Genomic DNA, 24877 nt, shown 5'->3' with positions numbered 1-24877 from the left:
ACCTATCCCACTGGATATGGAGGGGGCTGGGGCTGTGCTGCAGCCCAACCTTTCAAAAGAAGCATGGCTTCAAGAAGAAGAGTAAGAGTTAAGCACCAACTGTGAGACAGGCCACCTGCTCCCATGTCCAGCTCTCATTTCTAGTGGCAGCACCCGCAGAAACTATAAACCAGTACTGTTGAAGAGCCCCATTTCCTTTCTATACCATTTATATAACTGTGGTGTCAACTTTCAAGAAAGGTTTCTTTAGTATTACACCTGCCACGTTCCCATCATCTGATGAGTAAGCCAGAAAGCTTATCTTTTCCAAGACCGTTTTACCAGATGATCTTATTTGTAAATAGCTATATTGATGCTTGCCGATCATTGTATTTGATGGAAGACATAAAAACCCCACAATGACATTACAAAAAAGTGCACACAGTCAAGTGGTCTTTAAATGACCAAATAACTTTAAATCAACTTAATTAACCAAAACACAGAATTGCTTATTTCGTTATGCACAGCACTGAACTCTGCACACATTTAGCAAAATAATGTTTAAATACAAATTTTAAATGAACAAAAAATCTATTAAACCAAGAGTTGCAATATTTTGTGTGCTTAAAGTAGTGACTATAAATATTTTAATATAAAAATACCTCTAACACAGGTTAAAGATTGAAGAGCAAGAGATACCTAACACCTGGGAGTTCTCCCAGACAATGCCTCTCAAGATCAGTTATTGAAACAAAGGTTGAAATGATCATTAGCTGGCCATCTTATGAGTCTAGCCAATATACAGTTCTTGAGCTTCTCACTGTGGTCTGCAAGAAGATATTGCCATTTCTTAGCTTCTCACTCTTTCTGATCAAAGTTAAGCTCTTTACTTTGCAGAGAAATATACCCGCGTGGGGTGCCATACTGCAACTGGAGGGTAAACTTTTTCACAGAAGTTTGTTCCTTGCACGCCACCATTATACTAGCACCATCTGTCTTCAGTTAATAAGTATCAGGTTATCATCACTTTTCTGTCTGTAAAACAGAGAAAAAGAAGCACATATCATATTAGTGATGCTATAACAAAATATCAATGCAATGCTCTGGACAGTATTATGAAAAGGTTTGCTGAAGGCTTACAATTGTCACCATAAGTTCTCATCTCCCCAGTGTTCATTCACATACAGTTTAGAGCAGAGCTCTTAACCATTGTTCCCAGGCTTATATCTCTGGCTCTTTTCCTAAACCTCAAAAAATAACTTCAGGAAGGGAAAAGCATGAAGTGTCTCCAGTCTTCTTTCAGCAAATACTATGGATAAAAGGCATGCTTAAGAAAGTTCCAGTATTAAACTGAGGTTGCAGATATGCAACCTATGAACCACTATCTCTCTTGTTCCATTCTCAAGTACTTATTCAGCAAGAAGGAGCTTCAGGATTCACCACTACTGGGTAAGATGTGTTCCGTGACTGAGACTGGGATTCACAAGCTGGGGATGAGTTCCAGACTATCTCTAGACAGCAAACATTAAGCTTGTTCACACCAGGGCTGTTAAGATGCCTGAAACGGATGAATATGGCTTTTAAAAGTGCATAGCAACATTAAATTTAAAAACCCAGCTCAAATTCTCATTAAAAATTGATATCCTGCATTTTCCATTCAGGAAAGTCACTTCCACTTTTTCAAATGCAGTTTTTCACAGCTGTTGCACCAACAGAGACAAGAAGCCTCTAGCTATTGACTGGTTAGTTCAATCAATTAAAAATGTGAAACATAGCACCTACTCTCAACCCCCAATTCTCCTACTTGTGGGGTGGGAGGAGAAGAAGACTACAAGGGCCATCAGTAGAAGTGTTTGTTTCCAGTGAGTAAGATAGGTTTATACCATAACTCTTATTGAACACAATGGCCTTACTTGTGAGTAAGACAGATATCACCATTTCAAACCACCTCTAGCCATCAGGCCACAATTCTGCAGTAACAATAGAAGCTAAACTGGCAAAATCTCTTGCTGTACTAGTCTTGAATGAATAGGAGTCATAGCTGGATGTAGACTGCAGAGCCCTATGCCCCCTTGGCTTCCTGACCTACAGTACCAACTCTCTCCTTTTCTCAGACCCCATGAGTTTCTCTTCATCTTATGCCTTAAGTGCCACCAGCCTATCCATAAGGGCAACAGAAGTGGTCACCTGCAACAGAAGTGGTCACCTCTGGCAGCAGATTGGAAGGAGGCACCCAACTCTGTCCACCAAGTTGCCTCTACTGCTCCTCCTCCTGTTCCCTGGAAAGCGAGAGGAGGAATGGAATAGAAGAAATGTAGAGAGGAGGAGAGAGAGGTTGACACATCCCTGGGTGGCAGCATTTGGTATTCCACCTCAAGTGCTGAGAGTTTAGTCCTGCTCTACTTCCAGGTCCTTTAGCCAACCTATCCTTTGGCCCAACTCACCAAAACTGCTGTCTGCCTCTCTTCCCAGCAAACCCCTCCTGGCCAAGTACAGTGAAATTTCTTCAGAACCTTTCTTGCCCTTGTCTCCCAAAGTCTCTGTTTATATTCAAACATCATTAGCACAAGCCAGTCACTTGTCTGACCAAGTAGAACAACTGCTGGCGGGACTGCATCCATCATTTTCATTTCCACTGGTCTGAGTGTGCCGAATGTATTGGGGGGGGGGGTAGGGCCAGCAAATACAGTGCAATCCCCTACCTTATGCATGTTCTAACCAATATCTGAGCAGCCCTAGAATTGTGCTGGATAATGTGGAATTCCTGCAAGTTAACACTGTTCGCACCAACTCAGCCAGCATCTTTCATTTCTACAAGCACGACACATAACCAGGCTTTTAACATTGGAGTCTTGCAATTTATTTCACATGGGGCAACAAGAATGGGGCTGAGGTTCTCAAACTGAGGCTTTGCAACACCCCAGTCTGGGAAGCCCTGCCTCTGGCCTCTTAAGGAGCAGAGGAAGGATGTAACACTATCTCTAGGATCACCCTGCAGCCTGGGCAGATCAAGGATTTCTTATCTTCCAAACTGCCATACCGGCCGGGGGGGGGGGGCATGCAGGGAGCCCTGCAGAACCCTCTGCAGAACTCCCCAAGCCTCTGTAACAGTAAAAAAAAAATGATCAGAAACAACCAAAATGGTTTCCAATTGCTTTGTTTACTATTACCGACTCTTGGGGAGCCCTGCAGAGGACTCCAGTGGGCTCTCCGCACACACACCCCAGAGGCCGGTGCAGCAATTTGGAAGGTAAGAAGCCCCCAATCAGCCCTGGCAGCAGCATGATCCTGGAGATGGAGTTGCTGCCTTTGCCCCTTCCCCTGCAACAAAGTATAATAATAATACCCCAGTTCCTGAGGAGTTTGGGAACAACTGATCTAAGGAGATATGTGGTCTCCTTTGACTACTTGACATAGGTACCATTCTCCCTCATGATGGTGTGATCACACCCTTTGGAGTTTAAATTTAAAGACAGAACACATCACATTATTTTTGGCTTATACTGTCTGCCAACAGGACATTTTATTTAAAGATTTGCTTTTTTATTTTAAAAAACCCAAAGCATCATCAGGAAAAGGAATTTGCATCATCACAGTTAAAGCACTTGGTCTCCCTAGCAGTTACACCATAAAAAAAATGTTTTTTAATTATTAATGATCCTGTCCTTCTCCATCATTAAAAGACAATTAGCATCGTTAATGCCAATTACAACTGTGGCTGGGGGAGAGGAAGTGGAAGTAAATATACTTAAGAGGCTGGAAATTTCAGAGTTGTGGAATCCATTTCTGTTCCCCCATCATAAACCTCATACAATCCAATAAAAAGTGCTGCTCTCAAGGGTATTCAGGAGAGCTACAAAGCTGATGGAATTAAACAGCGGAACAATGTACTGACCTCCTGCAGCAACAGAAACTCACTGATGTCTGTGCCCTTATGCTGTATTCTTCATTGCCACATTCTTTTAGAAATTCTTGAAGATCCGTCACAGGAAAGCCACTTTGTTGGTACTTCTGAAACGGGAGGTATGGGAGTTTGATCTGTTCAGGAAGCTGCTTTGCTTAAGAAGAGCTACTCTGTATTTAACACTGATTTCCCAACTGCTAGAGCACACAGTAGAAAATATACTTGAAAACGGATGGAGCCAGTAGGCTACAAAGCTACTGGATAGTGAAAGGCTGGAATTAAGGGTTACACAGCACACTGGTGGGGATATGCAATGCTTTCTCCTCTACTCTTTCTAGATGGAGTGTCTAAGGATTGAGATGCAAATATCCTTATGCGCACTATGGTTCTGTCTGTACTTTAAGGATTTGTGTTGCTAGGCTACTTTAGTTATACAGAGGACTTTTCAATAGCTCTAGCAAAATGGGGAGGGGTCAGGGAAGGGACCAGCATCTTCTGGCTTTGGACAAGTTTGTGATGCAAGTAATCGTGTTCAAAATAGAACTAATATTTTTCTACTTCTTTCCTTCCTTGGAGGGTTTCCATGAATTGCTGTAAATACAGAAATTCAGAAGCTGAAATGCAAAAATTTTATGGGGAACAGATGTTCACCTGTTGAATTTCTTGCCTGTCAAGTAGCTCATTAAAGGTGCATGAGCCCTGCCACAAAAAAAAATTAAAGGGTGGCACAAACATAGCTAGACACAAACATATACTCCAACACTTCTTAACTAGCTACACTGAGTCCAGAAGTGTTGTCACCACACATCGATATGGCTTAAACAAAGGCTAGTAGAAATTCAGCTAGTAAAATCAACACAGAAATAATCAGATCCTTTTCTAACAATGTTACCCTAGCCCTACACGGAGATCCCCTTTAAGCTAAAAATAAAATAAAATATTTTTTTAAAAGCATGAAATACTCCCTTAAGGGAGCTCTACTCCAACATCAAGAATCATCTTTCTATAAGAATGCTGAACAGTCGCAGAAAGAATAAAGCACCAAACACAGTAATTTACCTTTATGGTATCATAGGCATCTGTAATGAGTGCAATAAAAAGGCTCAGGATCATATATATGAAGAGGCTAATGAAGGAATATAGGTACAGTCGACTGAACAGCCAAACTAGAGTACTCTTCTGCTGAATTTGAGCAAATGTAGCAAACATGTCATCACCATTGACCAAAGAAAATAGACATTCTGCTACGGTGTTCATATCTTCAAACTAGAAAGCAGCAAACACAAGTGCCATCAGAAAACAATTATACTGCACATGGAAGAATCAGTCTTTCATTATCCCACTCCCTCATTTATAAGCATCTTTTAAGTTGCTTATAAGTGCACAAAATCAGACCCAAATATTACCAAGCCATCCCAATCACTCATTTGAATGCATGCCTTAACACACTGTACGGAAACTTGGAAGACATTTGTAGAAGTTATTTACCATGGGTTTCAGAAGATAACCATTTCAAAAAAGTTGAAATCACTTTCAACCATTTCAAAAGTTGAAATCCTGCTTTTCCAACAGAAAAAAATGTATATTATGTCTCTCTATTTGTCCATAGTTAATTAGCAGAGCCACTAGGTGTTTGTTTTTTAATAAGAGAGTCCCCGTCCCCCCAATACCAACTGAAGTATGATGACCTACTTTTCATGGCCAGAACACCAAGGTACTCAAAGATTTGATGCTACCATATAAGACAGGAAAGTTCAATAAAAACCAGTTTTACCAAGCAGTAATTCTGATCAAACCACATGCTCTACTGTGAGGCTTTAGAGATCCATATACTTGTTATTTTACAGCTGACAGAGAGAAAGCACATGGCCATGAGTGTATGCTTCCTGGGGGTGGGTCTAACAAAGTTTATGATACCTCACAAGTCCTTGCAGAAAGAGCAAAACCAGCCTGCCTTAACTGAATATATAATGGGTGCAGTAATTACCAAAATCATCTAGTCCACTCTAACATGGTGCTCCATGTTTAATCATTATATTACCTGGATGGGCTAAGCAACATGAGGGCTAAGCAACATGAGTATACAACAGTGCCATGAAAGTACTCCTTTCTAAATAAAAAATAGTTGTCCCTGAACCCAAACTTTATAGTTCTTTGTTATGGCTGAGCAGGTTGTGATGATGAACAAAGAATAAGGAAATCCTGGTGGTCATGTGAATGCACTCACAAAACACTTGCGAATTTAGCTCTCTGCCTAGTTGTACTTCATTGAAATATTAGACATGAAAACCCTTCTCCCCACAGTAACACCCTGTTGAGACAGACAATATTGCTAACACAGAGTCCGATGGCACATTAAAGACTTAACACATTTCAGAATCGGCTTTCTTAGACTACAGTCAGTGACAGTTTCAGATATTGAGGGGCCTGGGATAAAATCCTTGCAGGCCCCCCCCCCCCACAGTACATTCACTCCTGCTTTGGAAGGTGAATGCACATGCCATCATACCTCCCCACACACACAATGCTTAGACTTGGGCAGCAGACAGATACAGATCTTCCTTCAAGCTGCCACCCACTGTTTTAGTTGTGGTGGTAAAGGAAGTGCCACTACTGTTAGATAATGGTGTGATGGAGGAATCACTGCCACATGCTTTGCCCTGCCACTCTGCAAGTCACCTCATTGGACCCTGGATGGCTTAATTGGGTGATGGCAAGGGACAGTTGCAGCCAGAAATGGCAGGTATTCCAATGGGCTCTGGTTTACCAGTCAGCAGTAGACCCTTACTGCCTCAAGGATTGGCCAGGCATGGGGGTGAGCATGGACCCCTGGCCTATGTCCCACCAGTGAGGTCACCACCACCACCTCCAACTACAATCCATCAGATGGACCAATGTTTACAAAGCTTCTGGTGAAATAAAACAGGCAAGAACTTAAAGGTGCTATAAGACTCTTGAATGCAGCAGATGTAGCCACCCCTCTGGGAGATCAATATATCTAGGACATTATGTGCAGTCTTGAAGAGAAAGACCCGTCCGTTCTGTAGGTAGTTTCAAGAAGGTCAAATTTAGACCACATTTGAAGCATTTTAAAGAAAAGATCAGAAGCTTCAAACTTAAGAGATCAACTAGCAAGATCTTAGTATCCTATTTTTAGGGAAGCTATGTCTGCATTTTTTTTAAAAAACTGCACCAATGTGGTACAATGCTGCCCTCTTGTGTGAAAATGAAAGGCCTAAGGAATTTTTCCACCAATCCCATTTGTTATATTAAAATGTAGTTGTGACATTTCCTAGTAAGAGATTTGCTTCTCAAAAACAAGTTTTTTCCTCTGCAGGTATGCACATTCAATTTAAAATGAAATGAATCGTACAAACACAGCTTAATTGAATGCAAAGTATGAACATGCCCAATTTTGTGAGACAAAGAGGTGTGCTCCCCCAAAATTACTACATACTTTCCATCTTTATATCACAGACTAGGTAAAACACACACCTGCATACCTTTTCATGATAGGGTCCAAGAACAATCCAGCCACAGAAAGTATAGCCAAGGTATATCATCCCAGCACAACAACAGAACCTTAGTACCTTGGGCAATGAGGCCTGCATGGTTAAAATGAGTACCTGCGCCAAAAGCAGTTGAAAGTTTGTCAGACACTTAAAAAGCAAATGCTACAGTATTATGAAACGGAAATGCTACTGTGACTCCAGGGCTTACATTGTAGGTCTGGAAGTAGCCTAAATATCGAATGACTCCAACCCAAACAAATAAGGTAGATGTACCAAGCAAAATACTGCAAACATCATAGCTTGTAAGATTCTGAAAGAAAGAACAAAAGCAGATTATGTGCGCATAGATGATGCATCTAAGATCACACATGTAGATGTTACGTAAAATGTCTCTCCTAAAATGTCTCTTCTTTTCAATCTCAGAAAAGATTAGCAGCTATTATAGCTTAGTTCTTACCTTGGCTTTTATTTCCATTTTCATGATAGAGCCAATGATAGTCATCACATCACTGATAATCACCAGGACATACCATCCATTTATGAACTCCAGGCGGTCAGCATTGCACACATGGCGTTTATATTTTTCCAAGAAGAAATTCACAAATCTCTGTTTCAAACATTAAGAACAAGCAGTTAGAGAGCACCCGCTGTTTCAGAGCAGGAAACATACACTGGTTCTCTTATATTACTCCAGCCCACAGAATGACCTTCACAGGCATTGCACCAAAATGTAGATGGCTACAAGAGAGGATGTGGTCAGGCATCAACTTGCCTGCACAGTAAGGGTATTTGCCCCTGATCCTCAGATGAAGAAACCTCTCCCCTAAGAGCCTTTAGTTATGGAAAAATGAAGGTGCAGTAGGAATTTCTTCCTTTTTCAAACTGCATGGCAAGTTTAGAGGAAACTCCTTCTCTCAACCCATCTGGCAAGGACAAAAGGTTTGAGGAAGAGGCATAGTAGTCAGTCTTCTCACACTTGCATGGAAGTCTTGTAATAAAATTATATTTAAACGTGCTGCTTTTCAACAAAAGCAGCTTACGTAACAAAAGAAATTTCACTTCATGCATCCGATAAAGTGGAGTGCCATCCATACTAGCTTGTGCTACATATTCCTTGCCATTTATGAATGGAAAACACCACCCCAGCCTGAAGGCTTCCTTGCAAGTGCAACAAGACACCATCCCTCCTTCACATCCTCTGAAAGCACAGCAGGCTTGGGAAAGAGGCGGGAATTTCACATGGGAAGGTTAAATAAGGCAAGGAACCACAGGACAGACTCCTACTATTACTTATCTGTGCAGGAGAGACAAGGTGAAGTCTCTTTTCCAAGAGACTGCAAGCACTGGACGAAAGCAGCATTTCCTCTCACTTTGGTAGCTGATTAGAAAGAGTCAGAGAAGACAGAAGAGCCATTCTTTTCTATCTTCTCTGCACTTTGGCACAGACTAGAAAAATCCCTTCTCTAAGCCAGGGGTGCCCAAACCCCGGCCCGGGGGCCACTTGCGGCCTTAGGGGGCTCTCAATCCGGCCCTTGGGGAGCCCCAGTCTCGAATGAGCCTCTGATCCTCCAGAGACTTGCAGGAGCCCACGCTGGCCCGACGCAACTGCTCTCAGAATGAGGACAACTGTTCAACCTCTCACCTGAGCTGTGGGACGAGGACTCCCTCCACTACTTGCTGTTTCACGTCTGAGATATAGCAGTGGCAGTGAAGGAAAGGCTGGCCTTGCTTTGTGCAAGGCCTTTTATAGGTCTTGAGCTACTGCAAGACCTTCATTCATTCATATAAGTTCCATCTCTAATAAATTCATTTATGTAAATTAAAATTTTAAATGTAAATTAATTTTTTTTTCCCCAGCCCCCAACACAGTGTCGGAGAGATGATGTGGCCCTCCTGCCAAAATGTTTGGACACCCCTGCTCTAAGCCCTTCTACCTATGCCAGAAGTTTGGGAGTGGGTGGGACAGGTTGGTAGTTACTTTGGTACTTACTACAAACATCTATTTGTGAATCCCCAATTGGGGACATTCCCACTGTAACACTTTAAGTGGTGACCATCTAAACATCAGGAGAATTGCAACAGATGACTTATTTGCCACTGTACTGAGCAATTAACGTTAAATGCCACTTTTTGTTTTACACTGATGGCAGGGCACCCACTGAAGCCGGCTCTTTCCCATGTTATTTGGAAAGCTTTTACACTGGGGTGTCAAACACAAAATCTGTGAATTGAGTATGCCCCACAGAAGCACCTTATCATGAAGCACTCTTCTAGCAGTGTCACTTCTGACAAGGCTCTGGGAGGGAGAGGCAGAAGGAGGCCTCAGAAAGCAAGGAACACTACGGGGGAAGAGGCAGATCAAGAGGAGTGAGAGAGGAAGGTGCTGCCAAGGTGCTGGGAAAGGCCACCCTTTCAGCAGCACCTCTTCTGCCAAGGTATGACTTTGCAGACCATCTCTCAGTTCCCATATTATCAAGATTTGCACATTTTATCTTCTGTCATTTGCAGCTAATGAGCTCCTACATGAAGAACAAAGTACTTATTTCTGGACATCGTCTGCCACTTCAGGCTCTCAGCAGGTACCAGGAATGCTATTTGGCCTATTGTATGAAATGAGTTTCACACCCCTGCCCTAGATCAGGGGTCTCCACATTTTGGCCAAAGGGCCGCATCAAATACCTGGCACAGTGTTGAGGGCCGGAAAAAAATTTAAATATAAAATTTATGTAAATAAATTAGAGATGGAACTTAGATGAGTGAATAAATGAATGAATGGGCTCATTCATTCAAACTCTCTGGCCCTTAGAACACCCTCCAGATGCAACCAGAGCACAATTCCAGTCATGTTTGGCCATGTGGGCCAGAGGCTTTCTGGGGACAAGAGGCTGGCCGCGGGCCAGATTGAGGCTGGTTGTGGGCCGCATCTGACCTCCGGGTTGGGGTTTGGAGACCCATGCCCTAGATCAATTGGGCAATACTTCTGTTGTGACTCTTCCCCAGGCCAGTGACCTCTCCCAGAACTGGTATCCTAGGTTCCTATAACCATCAACTGTAATCACCATCAATGTTATATCTGAACCACTCTAACTTTCCAAATAGTTTAAGGACAGCCCCACAAAAAACACATTATAGTAGTTTATTAAAAGGAGGTTACCACCATATGCACCACCCCCAAAACCATTCACCACTGTAAGGAATAATTTGGCTCTCACAAACACAAACCGGAAGATATTTTATGTTCTGCTTCTTGCTGTACAAGTTATCCAAGTTAATAGTCAATGTTAGGGGAGGGAGAGAACTAGCTATAGGATAATTGTGAAATCCCTGCAGTGAAGTATTCACTAGATACACAAGATGAATCTTGCAGGTAGTGGGTTGGGGGAGAATGCGCAGGTATTTGATTTCCCTCAAATTGGGAAAGATGTTTTAAATCTCAGACAGGAACATTGAGTAATCCATCAGTTTCAAATATTCAATCCTTTGCTTGCCTTTATGGTCAATCAAAGTCACACTAAAATCACACAAACATAAGTTGGATTTGTTAACAGGATGCAATATGCCTAACCACTATTTGCAGCTCTAAAGGATTGATATCTTTTTAAGAGATGGGCCAACTCTTGACTACTGTTTGCAAAACACACACACACACACACACACACACACACACACACACACACACACACACACACACAAACAAACTCAGAGACAGCCTTAAGGCTGTTAGGGGTGCATCCACCATGAATTTGTTAAGTCTTACTCTGATTAAATGAACCCCTGACCAAGAGTATCCCATGGGCATACTCTCATGCCATGTGTGCCCTGAAAATGGAAACACAGAACAAAAAAAGATAAAAAAATACTTACTTTTTGCAATTTAAAAGCAAGAACAATGGATCGCGTGCAGAGAATAAGTGAAGCAAAGCAGCTCACAATGACGAACCCATCAAAAACCAAGATGTACTGTGTATTTTTCTGAACTATTATATAAAAGAGACACATAGGACAATTACATCTTTATATTCTGTCTTTAGCCTGGGCATTTTAGAGCAAGCTACAGCAGTATTGAAAAAATAGACTAGTATATAGTCCAGTGTTCAATACATTATATCACACAAGCCTTGTTCCTTTCTATAAATCTTGCACCAGAGGTCTGAAGACATAAATGGAAAGGAACACACACTTCATACTTCTGAGTAGTTAGTTCTTTATCCAAAGTTACTAAAATGCTGAAACTGGAAAAAATAGTGCAGAAAATATAAATTTCAATATTTATAAAAAAGCTAAAAGCTAAATACTAAAAGTATTGGACAAGAAAACAGCAAGCTCTACAAACATGTGCAATTCACATTGGTTTACAGGACTTTTCCCCCTCCACTTTAGCTACAACATCAGCAAAACTAGAGGGCAGGGATGAGATTAGATCCGACACTACAGAACTCAGCCTGTCATATTTTGTCAAATGAGATGCTTACACTGTAAAAAGTTTCAACTAACTAACTAGGAGACAGAACCAGTGCCTCTCGACTGGTTTAAAGAGTCAGAATTTAGTACATAGCATTGTTTGTGGTCTAGCCATTCAACAGGTGGCTCATTTTGTCTACATAAAAATTGTATCAGCTTCTTCAAAACTAAAATGCAACATGTTTAAAGAGTCTGTTCATTAAGCCATTGAGCTGACAAGCATTCAGTACCAACGCTGTGGAAGTGTAAAGACACAATAAACGCTGTGCGAGTGTAAAGGCCAGTAGGGGTTGTGCACTCTTGCATCCTGAACTAACTTAAGACTGATTACTAACACAGATGTGGCACAACGACACATTGTGACATGCAAGGCATCGCATTTGTGTGCTCAAAGATACCAGCAAGATTGCTAAATGAGAAATGTCATCCTTGCCAATTGCAGAAAGGCAACTACCATTTTGTCCCCACTTCTCAAACACACGAGAAGCCCTAGATTTTCATCTTGGAATGGTGTATTCATATACATAATACTTTCTGGTGCACACACATAAAATACTTACTAGAGCCAGATATATTCCAGTCTTTGCATTCTTGAATATCGGCATCGGTATCAAAAAATATTTTCATTTTACCACTGTGGGCCCTATTGTTAAAAGTAATCTATTGAAGAAGGGGAAAAAAAATCTTGCGTTTACCTTCTTGAAGCAATGACGTATCTCCATACTTAGATCACACAAAACACATACTTGAGAAAAACAAGAAGCTTTAAAACTTATGTTCTTAGATACACAAGCACTGGCTTGTAAGCTTCAAAAGCCTAACCACTTAATCCACATCAATATCCTCACACTGCATCAGGCAGACATTTATCAGGTGTATCTAGCACAGTGTTTCTCAAACTGTGGGTCGTTCTGGAATCCCTTGCAGATAGCTGAAACAGTGGATACATGCGGTGCTCAGAAAGGTCTCCGGAGCAAAACTTTGAGCAAAAACTGCAAGTGCCTTTCTAGGACTTTAGGAGGCCATTCTGATGCCTGGGGAGGCTGCGCGCAGCCTCCACAGGCCTCAGAACAGCTTTGGACATGACCAGAGCAAGGCTCCAGTCATGTTTGGAGCTCAGGGTACCCCGAAATCCACCTGATTTGATTTCATGCAGAATTTGGTATCCACAAGGGTTCCAGGAATGGAACCCTCATTGACAACGAGGGTCCACCTATAAATTATATAAATAAAATCTTCTGCCAGTAACCGCTAAAATTCAAGAGGCCTTCTAATGCCAAAAAGCAAAGGGAAAAATGTAACTACATAATACTTCATGAAGGCAAGTTGCTTAAAGTACAAATTCTGACTATGTCACAGATGTTATCACAGATATCATATTTGTTATCACAAATGGATAATTAGAAGACAAAAAACTACTAGGTAATATCCAGTCCCTTACTCAGACATCTAAATTTTTGATGTTGATTTAAATTTATAAGCAGAAGCCCTGATTTTTGTCGGTGGAGCAAAAGATTGGTATTATTTCTGTTTCCAGGTCATTCCAGTTACAGCATAATTTGCCTGGAGTTTAAGAAACATTTATAATATGAGAAAGAAAATATAGCCTATGTGAATATAGAAGAACACTTACAGTATTTTCAAATTCATAACAGTCAGGCAGTTCTCGGGAATGAATGGTTTGTAGATCAATGCCTTTTAGTTTAAAAGAGATTTGAACCTCTACAAGCCTGGTTGGTTTGAAAAAGAAAAGGCATTATAATACACTCCTTCCTCCCTCCAAACCGCAAGCCACCACACACCAGGTTAAGTTTCCAAAACTTCACTTTACCTATAAAACTCAAGGCTGAAAAATGATGAATTCTTTAAGTCAGCTATTTCTTTAGTAGCCAGGTCCTGTGGATTTAGGATAATGCATTCTGAGAAAAGAAACAGAAGTTTATTCCTAATTATGCTACATGGACAGGGCCACAAACTAGGTTTGTAGTTCTATGGACATTTGCTCCAAGTCCTACCAATATCACGCATAGATTATGCTGAAATATAGCCTAAAGCAGGGGTGTCAAATATAAGGCTGGCATAAGCCAGATACAGCCCACCAAAGCTCTTTATCCAGCTCATGTGGTAACTGGGCTCTCCTACACTGCCCTTTCAACAGCACTGCTTCTGCTGGGGCTCTGGGAGGGAGAGATTGAAGGAGGCCTCAAAGGCAAAGAACACTGGGGGAAGGGGCAGACACACTGCTGAGGTGACTGGAGAGCCCAATTATCATGCAGGCTGTCTTTTCAGCAGTGTCACTTCTGCCAAGGTGTCGCTTTGCAGAACATCTCTCAGCTGCTAAGCTGCGAAGTAATGTCATTCGCAGTTAAAGAGTTCTTACATAAGAACAAAGTTCTTATTTCTGGCCATTATCTGCTTAGTGACATCACTTGCTACTTAATTATGTCATTTCCTGCCCTCAGCAGGCACCATGAATGCCATTTGGGCCACTGTATGAAGTGAGTTTGACGTGCTGATCTAAAGACATTTCAAACATTGAATCCCCAGGATGGGCTGCTTTTCAGTTCCTCATGGTAACACACTACAGAAAATGAGAAGACATTCCTGCCAGATATCCTACTTTCAAATGCATTAGGAGTAATTGTTATTAATAAATAGCACTGGGATATGCAAGTCTTGTGGAACTTTGCACATTACACATGGTAAGTGCTTCTTCCACAACTATCTTCCAGCACACCATCTTTGGTTAAATAGTATCCCAGGTCTTTATAGATGGCGACACTGAACTAGAATCTAATTCAAAGACCCCCATGGATACTGAAATCCACAGATGTTCAAATCTGTGGATTTGGGCATCCCAAAGCTTCCAAATGTGACTGGAGCATAAGGTCCAGAGGGCCTTTGAAGGGTTGGAAGGCTGCAGGAGGGCCCACCCCATGGGTTCACCCATGGCCCACCCCACGAGTTCAGAACCTGTGGATATTCAAATTTGTGGGTACCGAACCTGTAGATACTGAGGGCTGCCTGTTCATGCAATATGTATTCCCTTATGATGGAAGCCTTAAGCATTCTACAACTCCAAAGATCTAGGTTGTTTTTTTCATTTGTTTAAGTCACAGCTTTTTGTACAGAACTAAACATAACAGGAAGATACAATTGCTCCATCCTTCACAGTGCATTTGGTTTTTTAGTGAAAAACTAGTAAAGTGGGCAAGAGGCACTTTTTTCAAGTGATGTTCCTCTTATATACAGCAGGGGAAGATCAGGATTGTCCCTTTTCACCCTGGTACAGTGTCTTTTCAAATGGCTGTTTGCTGGTGGTCTTCTGCGTCTTTTTAGATTGTGAACCCTGTTAGATCAGGGAGCCATTTATTTGACTTAGCCTGTAAACAGCTTTGCGATCTCTTTTGTTGAAAAGTGGTATATAAATACTATTAATACTCATACTAATAATAATTTGTATACCTGTTTCAATAGTACTGTCTATGTTCAATGAAGCATTGGATGAAAGCATCGTGCCCTTCCTGTATTGTTGTTTACAGATCTGCAAGCCAGCCAAGTCATCTTCATCTTGCTCATAGCCAAGCAAACCCAGTGATATATTTTTCAATTGTCGATACTAGATATAAACCATACACACAAACAAGAACATTTCAAAAACAAAAGACACCGTGTCAGGGTTCAGGGTTCACATTGGTTCCTCTAAAGCAGGGGTGTCCAAAGTTTTTGGGAGGAGGGCCACACTGTCTCTCAGACACTGTGTCGGGGGCCGGGGAAAAAAGTCACATTTAAAATTTGAATAAATCTACATAAGTTTACATAAATGAATATATTAAAGATGAACTTATATGAATGAATGAAGGTCTTGCAATAGCTCAAGGCCTATAAAATGCCTTGTACAAAGCAAGGCTGGCCTGTTCTTTGCTGCCACTACATCACAGTGATGCCACTACAGACGTGAAACAACAAGCAGTGGAGGGAGCTCTCATCCCACAGCTCACACAAGAGGTCAAACAGTCTCCCTCAAGCTGAGAGCAATTGCATCGGGCCAGTGCGGGCTCCAACAAATCTCAGGAGGGCCAGAGGCTCATTGGAATCTGGGGGCTCCCTGAGGGCCACATTGAGAGGCCTTGAGGGCCACAAGTGGCCCCAGGGCCGGGGTTTGGGCACCCCTGCTCTAAAGGAAAGGGAGTAATAATCTCAAGGTTCTCATTAAAATCCAAACAAAAGGGAACATGAAGCACAGGATTTATTAGGATCCAATTAACAGTTAAAAACTTTAATATAAATTCAATATACAGATAACGAAAGCACTACAAAATAAAGGAGGCTCCTAAACCTACAGGACTGCCCCTCAGGCAAAACCCTTTTATGAACTTGCCAAGAAAAGCTGCAAAGAAAAAGATTAAAAACCTAACGCAGTCAAAAATAGTTTCACTCACAGTCCCCAGCTACTCTTCCTCCAAATCCCATCCAACCAAGGAGGCAACAGAGTTCCCTTCTCCACAGGGTTTTACTCTCTATACTAATAAGCCCAGTCCTTCTCACTTCGGTCCTTTACTCCTGAGGAAACCCCACTACTATAATACCAGTGGAAGAAAAGTAAAGACCTACATGAAACAACAGTTTCATGACACACCCATGATGACGACGACATCAAAGTGTGTTTTCACTAGTTGATTCCAAGAGCATCCTTTTCATCTGAAACATGTCACTTGTGAATATGGGATGGTAAGTAGAAAGATGCCCTCCTTGGTAGCCATAATCCACAGACTGATAGCCCAATCCTATTTCCCCACTGGCATGCACGCTGCAGGGCTGGTGCAGCCTCCACTGCATTCTGATCAGGGACCAAGCCGTTAGAAGTATTATTATTATTAACAGTATTTACCTAGCTCTCCAGTTGCTACCTGGTCTCCTATCTGCTAAGATTTGGAAAACCAATTCCATAAACTACAAAAATAAAACTTAATTGCCATTAATGGCAATCCAGACAAAAACTACTGCATTAATTATGATCACGCTCTTATTAATATTTTTATTTCCCAACGTGGATTTACTTGGAGGTAAACTATATCAGCTTACTTTATGCAGGACTGTTAACTGCAGTTATAGCAGCTGCTCCCAAGCTCCTCAGGAGGTTCCAAACTGGGGGAGTTTGGGAACTGGGGTAAGTTTTGCATGGGAGGGGCAAAGGCAGTGACATGATTACAAGGATTGCACCACTGCCAGGGTTGAACAGGGGTTTTTCAACTTACCTTCTGCAGTGCTGGCCACTGCAGGTACAAGGAGCCCCAAAGAGCCCCCCCCCCCCCCCGGGATGGGAAAACCCAGTGGGACTTGACTCAAGTTGCCAAGTCATCGCCTCCTGCGACTGGCCTCAAGAAAGAGTCATAATGGGGACACTTTCCAAGTCACCCTTTAGTGACTCTAAAGGAGTCAAGTTGCCCCTCCTTTAAAAAGCGTGCTGTGGAGCAAAACAGGGCTGCTGCTGGGCTGTGCATGTGTGTCGGAGCTCTCTTTAACCATCCCCTATTGTCCCCACCCACCTGTAAACAAGGCAGGAGGGGAAGGAGGGACTTCGAGAGAGCAGGGACAGAAGCAGCAAGGGGGAGGAGGGTAAAGAGCAGCAGCCAGGAGGCTTTCAAATACAACCCAATCCTTTGCAGCCCTACTCAGAGGTAGTCCCACTGCAGCTGGTCATTCAATCAGGCTCCCTTCCCCCCACCAGTCATGCTGTGTGAAGTGTGATCACCATGAATTCCCTCCCCCCTTCCCTGCCCTTCCAGCCAGTCATAAGGCAAGAACCCCCTTGGGCTCCTCTATCTGCCCTCCCTCAGCCAATGAAAATATCAGAATCTCCATCATTTGTCCAATGATCACTGGTTCCTTCCTTCCTTCCTATCAAATACGGGAAAAGAGAGCCCAGTCCCACCTTCCCCCATTCACTGCAAGAGGAAACCATTAACCCTTCCCTGCCTCATGGCTGGAACCTCACTGCTGCCTGCCTGGTTGGAATATTGGCCCCATAAGGTTTTTCACATGGTGAAAACAGTAAGCAAGCACACCCAGACACAGGCAGACTTAGCATGCGTGAGGGTGAGTGCCGATTCAGGGGGGCTCTGACTCGAGTCTTTTTCAGAGTCTTCCACATGCTGGACTCAGGAGTTGCTGAGTCCCCAAACCCTCCCCCAAGCCTCTGCGTGAGTAAAAAAAAAAACCATCAGAAACCACTTGCATTTTTTAAATTGCAAAACCAGAAGTGGTTTCCAAACACTTTAACACATACTGCGGCTTGGAGAGCCCTGTGGAGGGCTCCTTAGGGCTCCTTGCACCCCCCCCCCATGGCCTGCACTGCAGAAAGCAAGTTTCAAAACCCCCATTCAACCTCAGCAGCAACACGATCCTGGGGATCACATCACTGTCTTTGCCCTCCCCTCAAGGGGGCAGAGACAGGGTTTCTCGTGCTGGGGCATCATGACATGAGCTATCTGAGCTATGATATTTCATGATAACAGAAAAGGCCAATGCTGTGCCTCTCTACACAGGATGATTGGAGTACTGCTCCAGCTTTGGCAAGACTAGTCAGACATGGCTCTTGAACACTCAGCCATCCAAATTACAAGAGTGATGCAAGTTGTGGCGGACCTGCCATTAAATGAGTGGGTCAAATACTATGGGCACAGAGCCTCCCTGAGGCTCCTAACACAGTTGGAAACTGTGCTGGTTTGCTGACATGTTCTGGAGTCTGCGTTCCAGGTAAGTTGGGGGGTGGGTTTGCACACAGGGGGTTAGTAGCATCCCATGGAGGTGCCATTACAGACCTTTGCCTTGGGGCTAGGGAGGGCCACTACTGGATGCACGTTTTAAGACATTAGACACCTATGAACTACAGTGCCACAGCAAAGTAGCAGAGAGAGACAATTGTGCTGGGGATAGAGATAACAGGCTTCTGAAGTGGTCACCTACAACTGGTGAACTAGCTAGATTATATTTACATTTCTAGCAAGATACTTGTAATCAGTCTCTCTCTCTCTCTCTCTCTCTCTCTCTCTCTCTCTCTCTCTGACTACATATGGTTACCATGAGCACATGCTTACCTGATTAATTGCAAAAAAAATCCTGTCATAAACATCGTGCTGAGTATACACACTGGAACTGTAGTCATCTTCATCAACACCAGAGTAGTTTTTCAGAAAGAGGTGCTTGAAAGCAACAGTGTTCTCCTCTTTGAAGGAAACCACCAACTGATTATTCAAACCAAAAAGGATGAGCTTAAGGGGGGAAAAAATCAAGAAAAGTGCATTATTTCACTCACTGAACATATATAGGGTGTGCGAGAAGTTTAGCTCCATTACTGAAATTAAAGTCCAGTTACAGTCAGAATGCAACTGTTACCACCCCTACTGAACATTAACCTCTAGTAGGTAAAGTATACAGTACTTGCTCTTGCTGTTTACTATGGGATCTAGTTCATTTCCTTCAGCACTGGGCATTCAGAAATCAGGATGGCTTTTTAACACTTCTGAGCCAGAACCACATCTAGCTCAAGCAGCAAGTGGACAGACACGCATTTAATGAAACTGGCATTGGACTGAACATTTCATACCAGCAATTTGATTGGATATGCTTCATTAATGACAGTTTAAAATCTGCTCAGAGCTTTGGGTGCCAATTTGTAAAGAATTACATTTACCCGACTGTAAAACCTTTACCATCAACTCCAATAACCACACACACCATTCCTCCTCAAGGCTCACTCCTTACTCAAGGCTCACTCACCTATTTATAGAAACATATATAAACAGTCCTAAGGAGTCACTGGCATCTCAAACTTACATAAGGAAAGAAGTGCTTTAGTTGACATCTGTTCCAACATTTACAAAGTTATATGACGAGATCAGCAGGAACAAAGTTGAAAAGTGCGCACACCACAAATAATAATCTTATCTACCGCTTACTATACAGAAACCTAGGTCAGCTTTTCACAGTTTAATCTTTAACTCAAATAGCTTCAAAATGCAACCGTGCTGGCTTAATGACCTCATGAATAGCTCTAGAATTGACAATATTTGTTGAGCACTTAGCTTCCTTAGTGAGATGCATAGTTTAGCTATCTCTACTATTGGGCAAGCAACTGGGCTGGGAGAAGTGTCTTTTTTGTTACTGCTCTCTACAAAAACAGACACTGTCTAGGATGGTTGAGAGTTACTGAAGTTTGTAAAACAATTCCCATTAATTTCTCCTTTCCTTTAATTCCCCACACACACACTGAACAATTAATGCTAGATTCTAAAACAGGTATTACTTCTGACCGGTAGCATCCGTCCAGGGTGCACACCGTAAAGGGTGCCAGCATGCCTGTTTCTTCAATGCCAGCTAGTTCTGGCTGTGGCTAATCTCAAGGAGAAGGCCAGGGCCACCCATGGTTTTGAGCAACCAAGGGTGGGGTGATGGGAACAGTCTATCCTGGGTACTAGTGGCCAATGCTTCTGACTTCCAGTTAGCTTGCTTTAAGGATCTCTATCTTGGAGTGATAATAGATAATGAATTTTACATCTTTCTGCATGCTGATGGGTAGGCTATGCTGGTGGGTAGACTAAGAACTGGTGGGTAGGCTATTCAGTTTTCAAGCTTAAGTTGTAAAATAATGTCCTGAATGTGAATAGTTCAATTGCTCTATGCAAGTAGCAGGGCTGGCTCTTCTATGAAGCAAGTTGGAAGTGTCACATTGAATGGTTTGCCATCCCTCCAACTTGCCAATGTACTCCTCCCCCCCCCCCGCATCTGCCACCCACTCCAGCCAGCCATTGACAAGAGCCAAGAGAGTGATTTAAAATAGGCTCACTCCTATCCTGTCTCCTTGCTCACCCAGTAACATCTGCAAGCAAACAACGGAGCCAGCAGGAACGTTTGAGGAAATGACTGAGTGGGCAGGAAAGAGATAGTGGAAGAATTCCATCTCCTTACCTTGCTCTGTCCAGGTGCCCTGTGGTCACCTGCTTCTTCAAATAAACAAGATGATGGTGCCTGGGAGAGCTGGGAAGAAGAGGCTGCCAGGGACATGCTGTGGTGCCCCTGTGAGTTCTATACAGTGCCCTCAGGCACCAAGTCACACAGTTTAGGAACAATTGGTCTAAGCAGATATCACCTTACCCAAGGTAACTCTTGAGTTCCACACAAACACAGAGTTGAAAAGGACCTATAAGAATATTGTGTCCAACTCCCTGCCAGAGCAGGCTGTCCATGAGTACAACATCCCAATAGATGATGGTCCAGCTTCTTCTCACAATCACAATCGACCTTTATTAGGCATAGAACTTAACAGTTGGAAATGGAAAAGGTGCAAAACAGAGCGACTAAGATGATTACGGGGCTGGGGCACCTTCCTTATGAGGAAAGGCTACGGCGTTTGGGCCTCTTCAGCCTAGAAAAGAGATGCCTGAAGGGGGACATGATTGAGACATACAAAATTATGCAGGGGATGGACAGAGTGGATAGGGAGATGCTCTTTACACTCTCACATAATACCAGAACCAGGGGACATCCACTAAAATTGAGTGTTGGGCGGGTTAGGACAGACAAAAGAAAATATTTCTTTACTCAGCGTGTGGTCGGTCTGTGGAACTCCTTGCCACAGGATGTGGTGCTGGCGTCTAGCCTAGACGCCTTTAAAAGGGGATTGGACAAGTTTCTGGAGGAAAAATCCATTATGGGGTACAAGCCATGATGTGTATGCGCAACTTCCTGGTTTTAGAAATGGGTTATGTCAGAATGCCAGATGCCAGGGAGGGCACCAGGATGAGGTCTCTTATTATCTGGTGTGCTCCCTGGGGCATTTGGTGGGCCGCTGTGAGATACAGGAAGCTGGACTAGATGGGCCTATGGCCTGATCCAGTGGGGCTGTTCTTATGTTCTTAGTTGCCTGAGCAGCTTACACAAGAAGTTGCATTCAAGCAGGTCATCAAAACAGAAATAAATGTAGATTAAATAGGATTTCCCTCCATTTTATGTTTGGTTAAAATCTCATATAAAAAATCTGCCATTGTTTTTACCATTTTTTCATTTGTAAGTAATATCTGTCGTTTCAATTCATCATCACAGTTGGAATGATTGGCAAAAAACAGGTCCAAATGCATAGATCTAGACTTCTTGTAAAGCGGGCAATGGAGCACTGTGTGGGTCAGAGACTCCCTGTATCCCAACTCACAGGGACATGTCAATCATCTAGCTTCTTCTTAAAGCCTCATATCCTGGCAGGGTATGGAAATCCAGGCCTTCCCATTCAAAGCCTGACATTCTTCTGAACTTTAACTCTTGCACCCTTTTCTAGATGTCCAGAAAGCATCTAGTCTCAAAGGGTAAAAGGCATATTGTTATCTTCTAATCTCACTCTCTCTACAGAGCTTCAGAAACTATCAGCAACTAATGGCAAACGTTATAATCCTTGCAAAAGCAGGTTAGGAAAAAAGCACAGATAACATGGGGGGGGAAGACACCACTGCAGTATAGTTAATTTTCCCCTGCAGATCCATTATTTTGCTAGCACAATAAAAACAAAGATTCTGACTGTTAAGTAGCCACCTGGAATCACCAGCACAATTCAGACATCCAACAAGCCCTAGTTTGTTGAATTACAAACAAACCAACACACATCCCCTCTCTTTCCCCAATGGATAAGGTGGGAAACTTCCTTGGTTATTAAAACGGTTTCCTATGATGTGTGAACCAGGAAGCTGGCAAACTAACAAGAAATTGGCTGGTTTGTTAGGATAGTTTCAGCCATAGCTTCCCAAAGCATGGGAAACAAGCTTAATAACAAGCCAAAAAGCCTTACATTTAGCCAAGCACAAGCAAAGGGGAAACAAAAGGGGGCACATTAGCTTGTCGATTCAGTTATGATCAGCATTCCTGGCAAGCTGCACAGCCACAGAGCTCAAAGCCCAGCTCTGCACAGCTCAGAGCGCAGCTGAACCAGAAGGAGGTGTTGACATATGATGTCACTACCTGAAGACGTTGCCATGCAGCAACCGAACTAGTTTGCATGGTGGTGCACACTCCTTAGGAGGAATAGAGATTATGACCTAACAAACTAGAATCAGATGCAGGTAACATATATGGCATCCCTGACAAGTGGCCATCCAGCCTTTGCCTGAAAACCTCCAAAGAGAGAGTGCCCAGCATTGTACAAGAAGAGACTATTACAGTTAGGAAATTCTCTCTCATGTCTAGCTTAAATTCACTTCCTCATAGTTTCAACCCATTGGTTCCAGTCCTGCCCTCAGAAACTACAGAGAACAAAGTTCACTCCTGCTATGTGACACCCTTCAGTTACCTGACAACAACTATCATATCTCTCTTTAGACTTCTCAAGGAGAAACATATGTAGCTTTATTGGTTCTTCATAGGACTTGATTTCCAAACCCCTTGTCACTTTTGTTGCCCTCTTCTGAACCCATTCCAGTTTATCAACGTCCTCCTCAAGATACAATGCCCAAACATGATTCAGTATCCCTACCAAGGTCTTACTAGAGCAGAACTATTAGGTTTTTTTGTCCTCCAGATTCCATGCCTCTGTTAATGTAACCCAATATTGCATTAGCTCTTTTTGAAGCTGGCTCTCCATTAAGAATTAATTGAATCATCTCATTCAGGTCACAATTGCTTGAATGAGATCCACAGAAGAATCAAGGAACCAATACGTAATTCTGACTTTGTACATTTAAACAATTACCTGTGTAGTGACCATAACTATCTTCAAAATCTGTAGCCCCAGTTTCCATGGTATTTGACGTCTGGCTCTGTATTTCTCACATGGATTCATGAAGTAGAACAGTAAATCCTCTTTTAGAGACTCCTCTTCCTTAAAGTCTGAATCCGGCTGAGCCATCATACTTCTGTTATAAATGGGTTGGAAAGCTAAATGTCATTAGACATATTTTGTATGTATACATACATTGTGCCTTCACTCAAAAACATATGAAAGACATTCCGATATTAAAGATGAAGGTACATTGCCATTTTACAAGAGAAATACCTTTAACACACAGGAATGCTTGTATATTTGATATACGACTCTTTCCCAAAAAGTTGGTAAACATTAACAGGCAATAAACATGTTTAACACAAAGCAAAGAAAAAAGTCTTTAGTACCTTCCATTTGGCTAAAGCGAACTGCTTCACAGCAACCTCAATCTGACAGATTAGAGCAGGGGTGGGCCATTTGAAGCCCTCAGGGTTCTCCAACCCAGCCCACAGGAGCCCCCAGTCTCCAATGAGACTCTGATCAGTCAGAGACTGTTGGAGCCCACCAGACACAAGCTACAGATCAAGTCAGAGTGGGGCCTTTTATAGTCTCCATGTGTTTTCTGCTTTTCCCTGGGCATTATTTTAACCCCCCTCCCCCAATTGCCTCTGAACAACTTATGTCTCCATGAGTTTCTTGCTTGTTCTGTATGTTTTCACTGTGCAAGAGGTGTGTGGCAAGCAGTTCATAGTTCTCATGTGGCTCTGCATGCCTGTATTATAGTTCTCATGGGTATTATAAAATAAGCCCAGTAAAATTCATTCATTCATATAAGTTCTGTACTGAATATATTCAATTATGTAAATTTGAAATGTAAATTAATTCTTTTTCCCCAGCCCCCCAACACAGTATCAGAGCAGTGATGTGGCCCTCCTGCCAAAATGTTTGCCCACCCCAGATTAGTCACAGTCAATAGATTCAACTTATACATTACATGCAATTTCACATACTAAAATCGCAGCAGACTGCTTCTTTGCTAAAAATCAACATTAGCAATTTCCAGTGGAGAAAAGGAATTGAGATGGGGTGGTTAGCTATTTCTTCACCCAAAAACCGCATAAATGGGTCTGACTAGAAGCTGCTTTCAGCAAAGAAGTGGGTCATCATGGGTTTCTTACACACACTGCTTAATATGTAGTTTGGTCCTAACCAGACTTATAGGAAGCATTCTCACAGCAATTCTCTAGTATGGTGATAAGTCTAAGCTTACCACCA

General features: G+C 42.5%; 1 protein-coding gene across 1 annotated transcript; it reads right to left on the bottom strand.

Moving 5' to 3' along the window:
* Window positions 1–929: 929 nt before the first annotated feature.
* On the bottom strand, window positions 930–23746 carry MCOLN2 (mucolipin TRP cation channel 2). The gene is made up of 13 exons (XM_066624170.1): window positions 23591–23746; window positions 18957–19130; window positions 15322–15475; window positions 13688–13775; window positions 13490–13586; window positions 12417–12516; window positions 11260–11372; window positions 7853–8002; window positions 7604–7705; window positions 7387–7509; window positions 4943–5149; window positions 3875–3990; window positions 930–1014 (listed from the first exon to the last, which is right to left on the bottom strand). Exons 1-13 carry the CDS (start codon window positions 23744–23746, stop codon window positions 978–980), a joined length of 1617 nt encoding a protein of 538 aa, XP_066480267.1. The 3' UTR covers window positions 930–977.
* Between the last annotated feature and the right edge of the window lie 1131 nt (window positions 23747–24877).

This window comes from Tiliqua scincoides, chromosome 4 (assembly GCF_035046505.1).
Source record: "Tiliqua scincoides isolate rTilSci1 chromosome 4, rTilSci1.hap2, whole genome shotgun sequence".
Lineage (NCBI taxonomy): Eukaryota > Metazoa > Chordata > Lepidosauria > Squamata > Scincidae > Tiliqua > Tiliqua scincoides.
This window is presented reverse-complemented; position numbering and strand designations above follow the sequence as displayed.

Bases quoted from the DNA above. Each gene is read 5' to 3' on its own strand.
- MCOLN2 (XM_066624170.1), bottom strand. From the start codon at position 23,746: ATGGCTCAGCCGGATTCAGACTTTAAGGAAGAGGAGTCTCTAAAAGAG. The intron at 13,587-13,687 runs GTAAAGTGAAGT...CAAACCAACCAG, and splicing joins TTCAGCCTTGAGTTTTATAG to GCTTGTAGAGGTTCAAATCT. The intron at 1,015-3,874 runs GTCAGTACATTG...TCTGTTTTACAG, and splicing joins AGTTTCTGTTGCTGCAGGAG to ACAGAAAAGTGATGATAACC.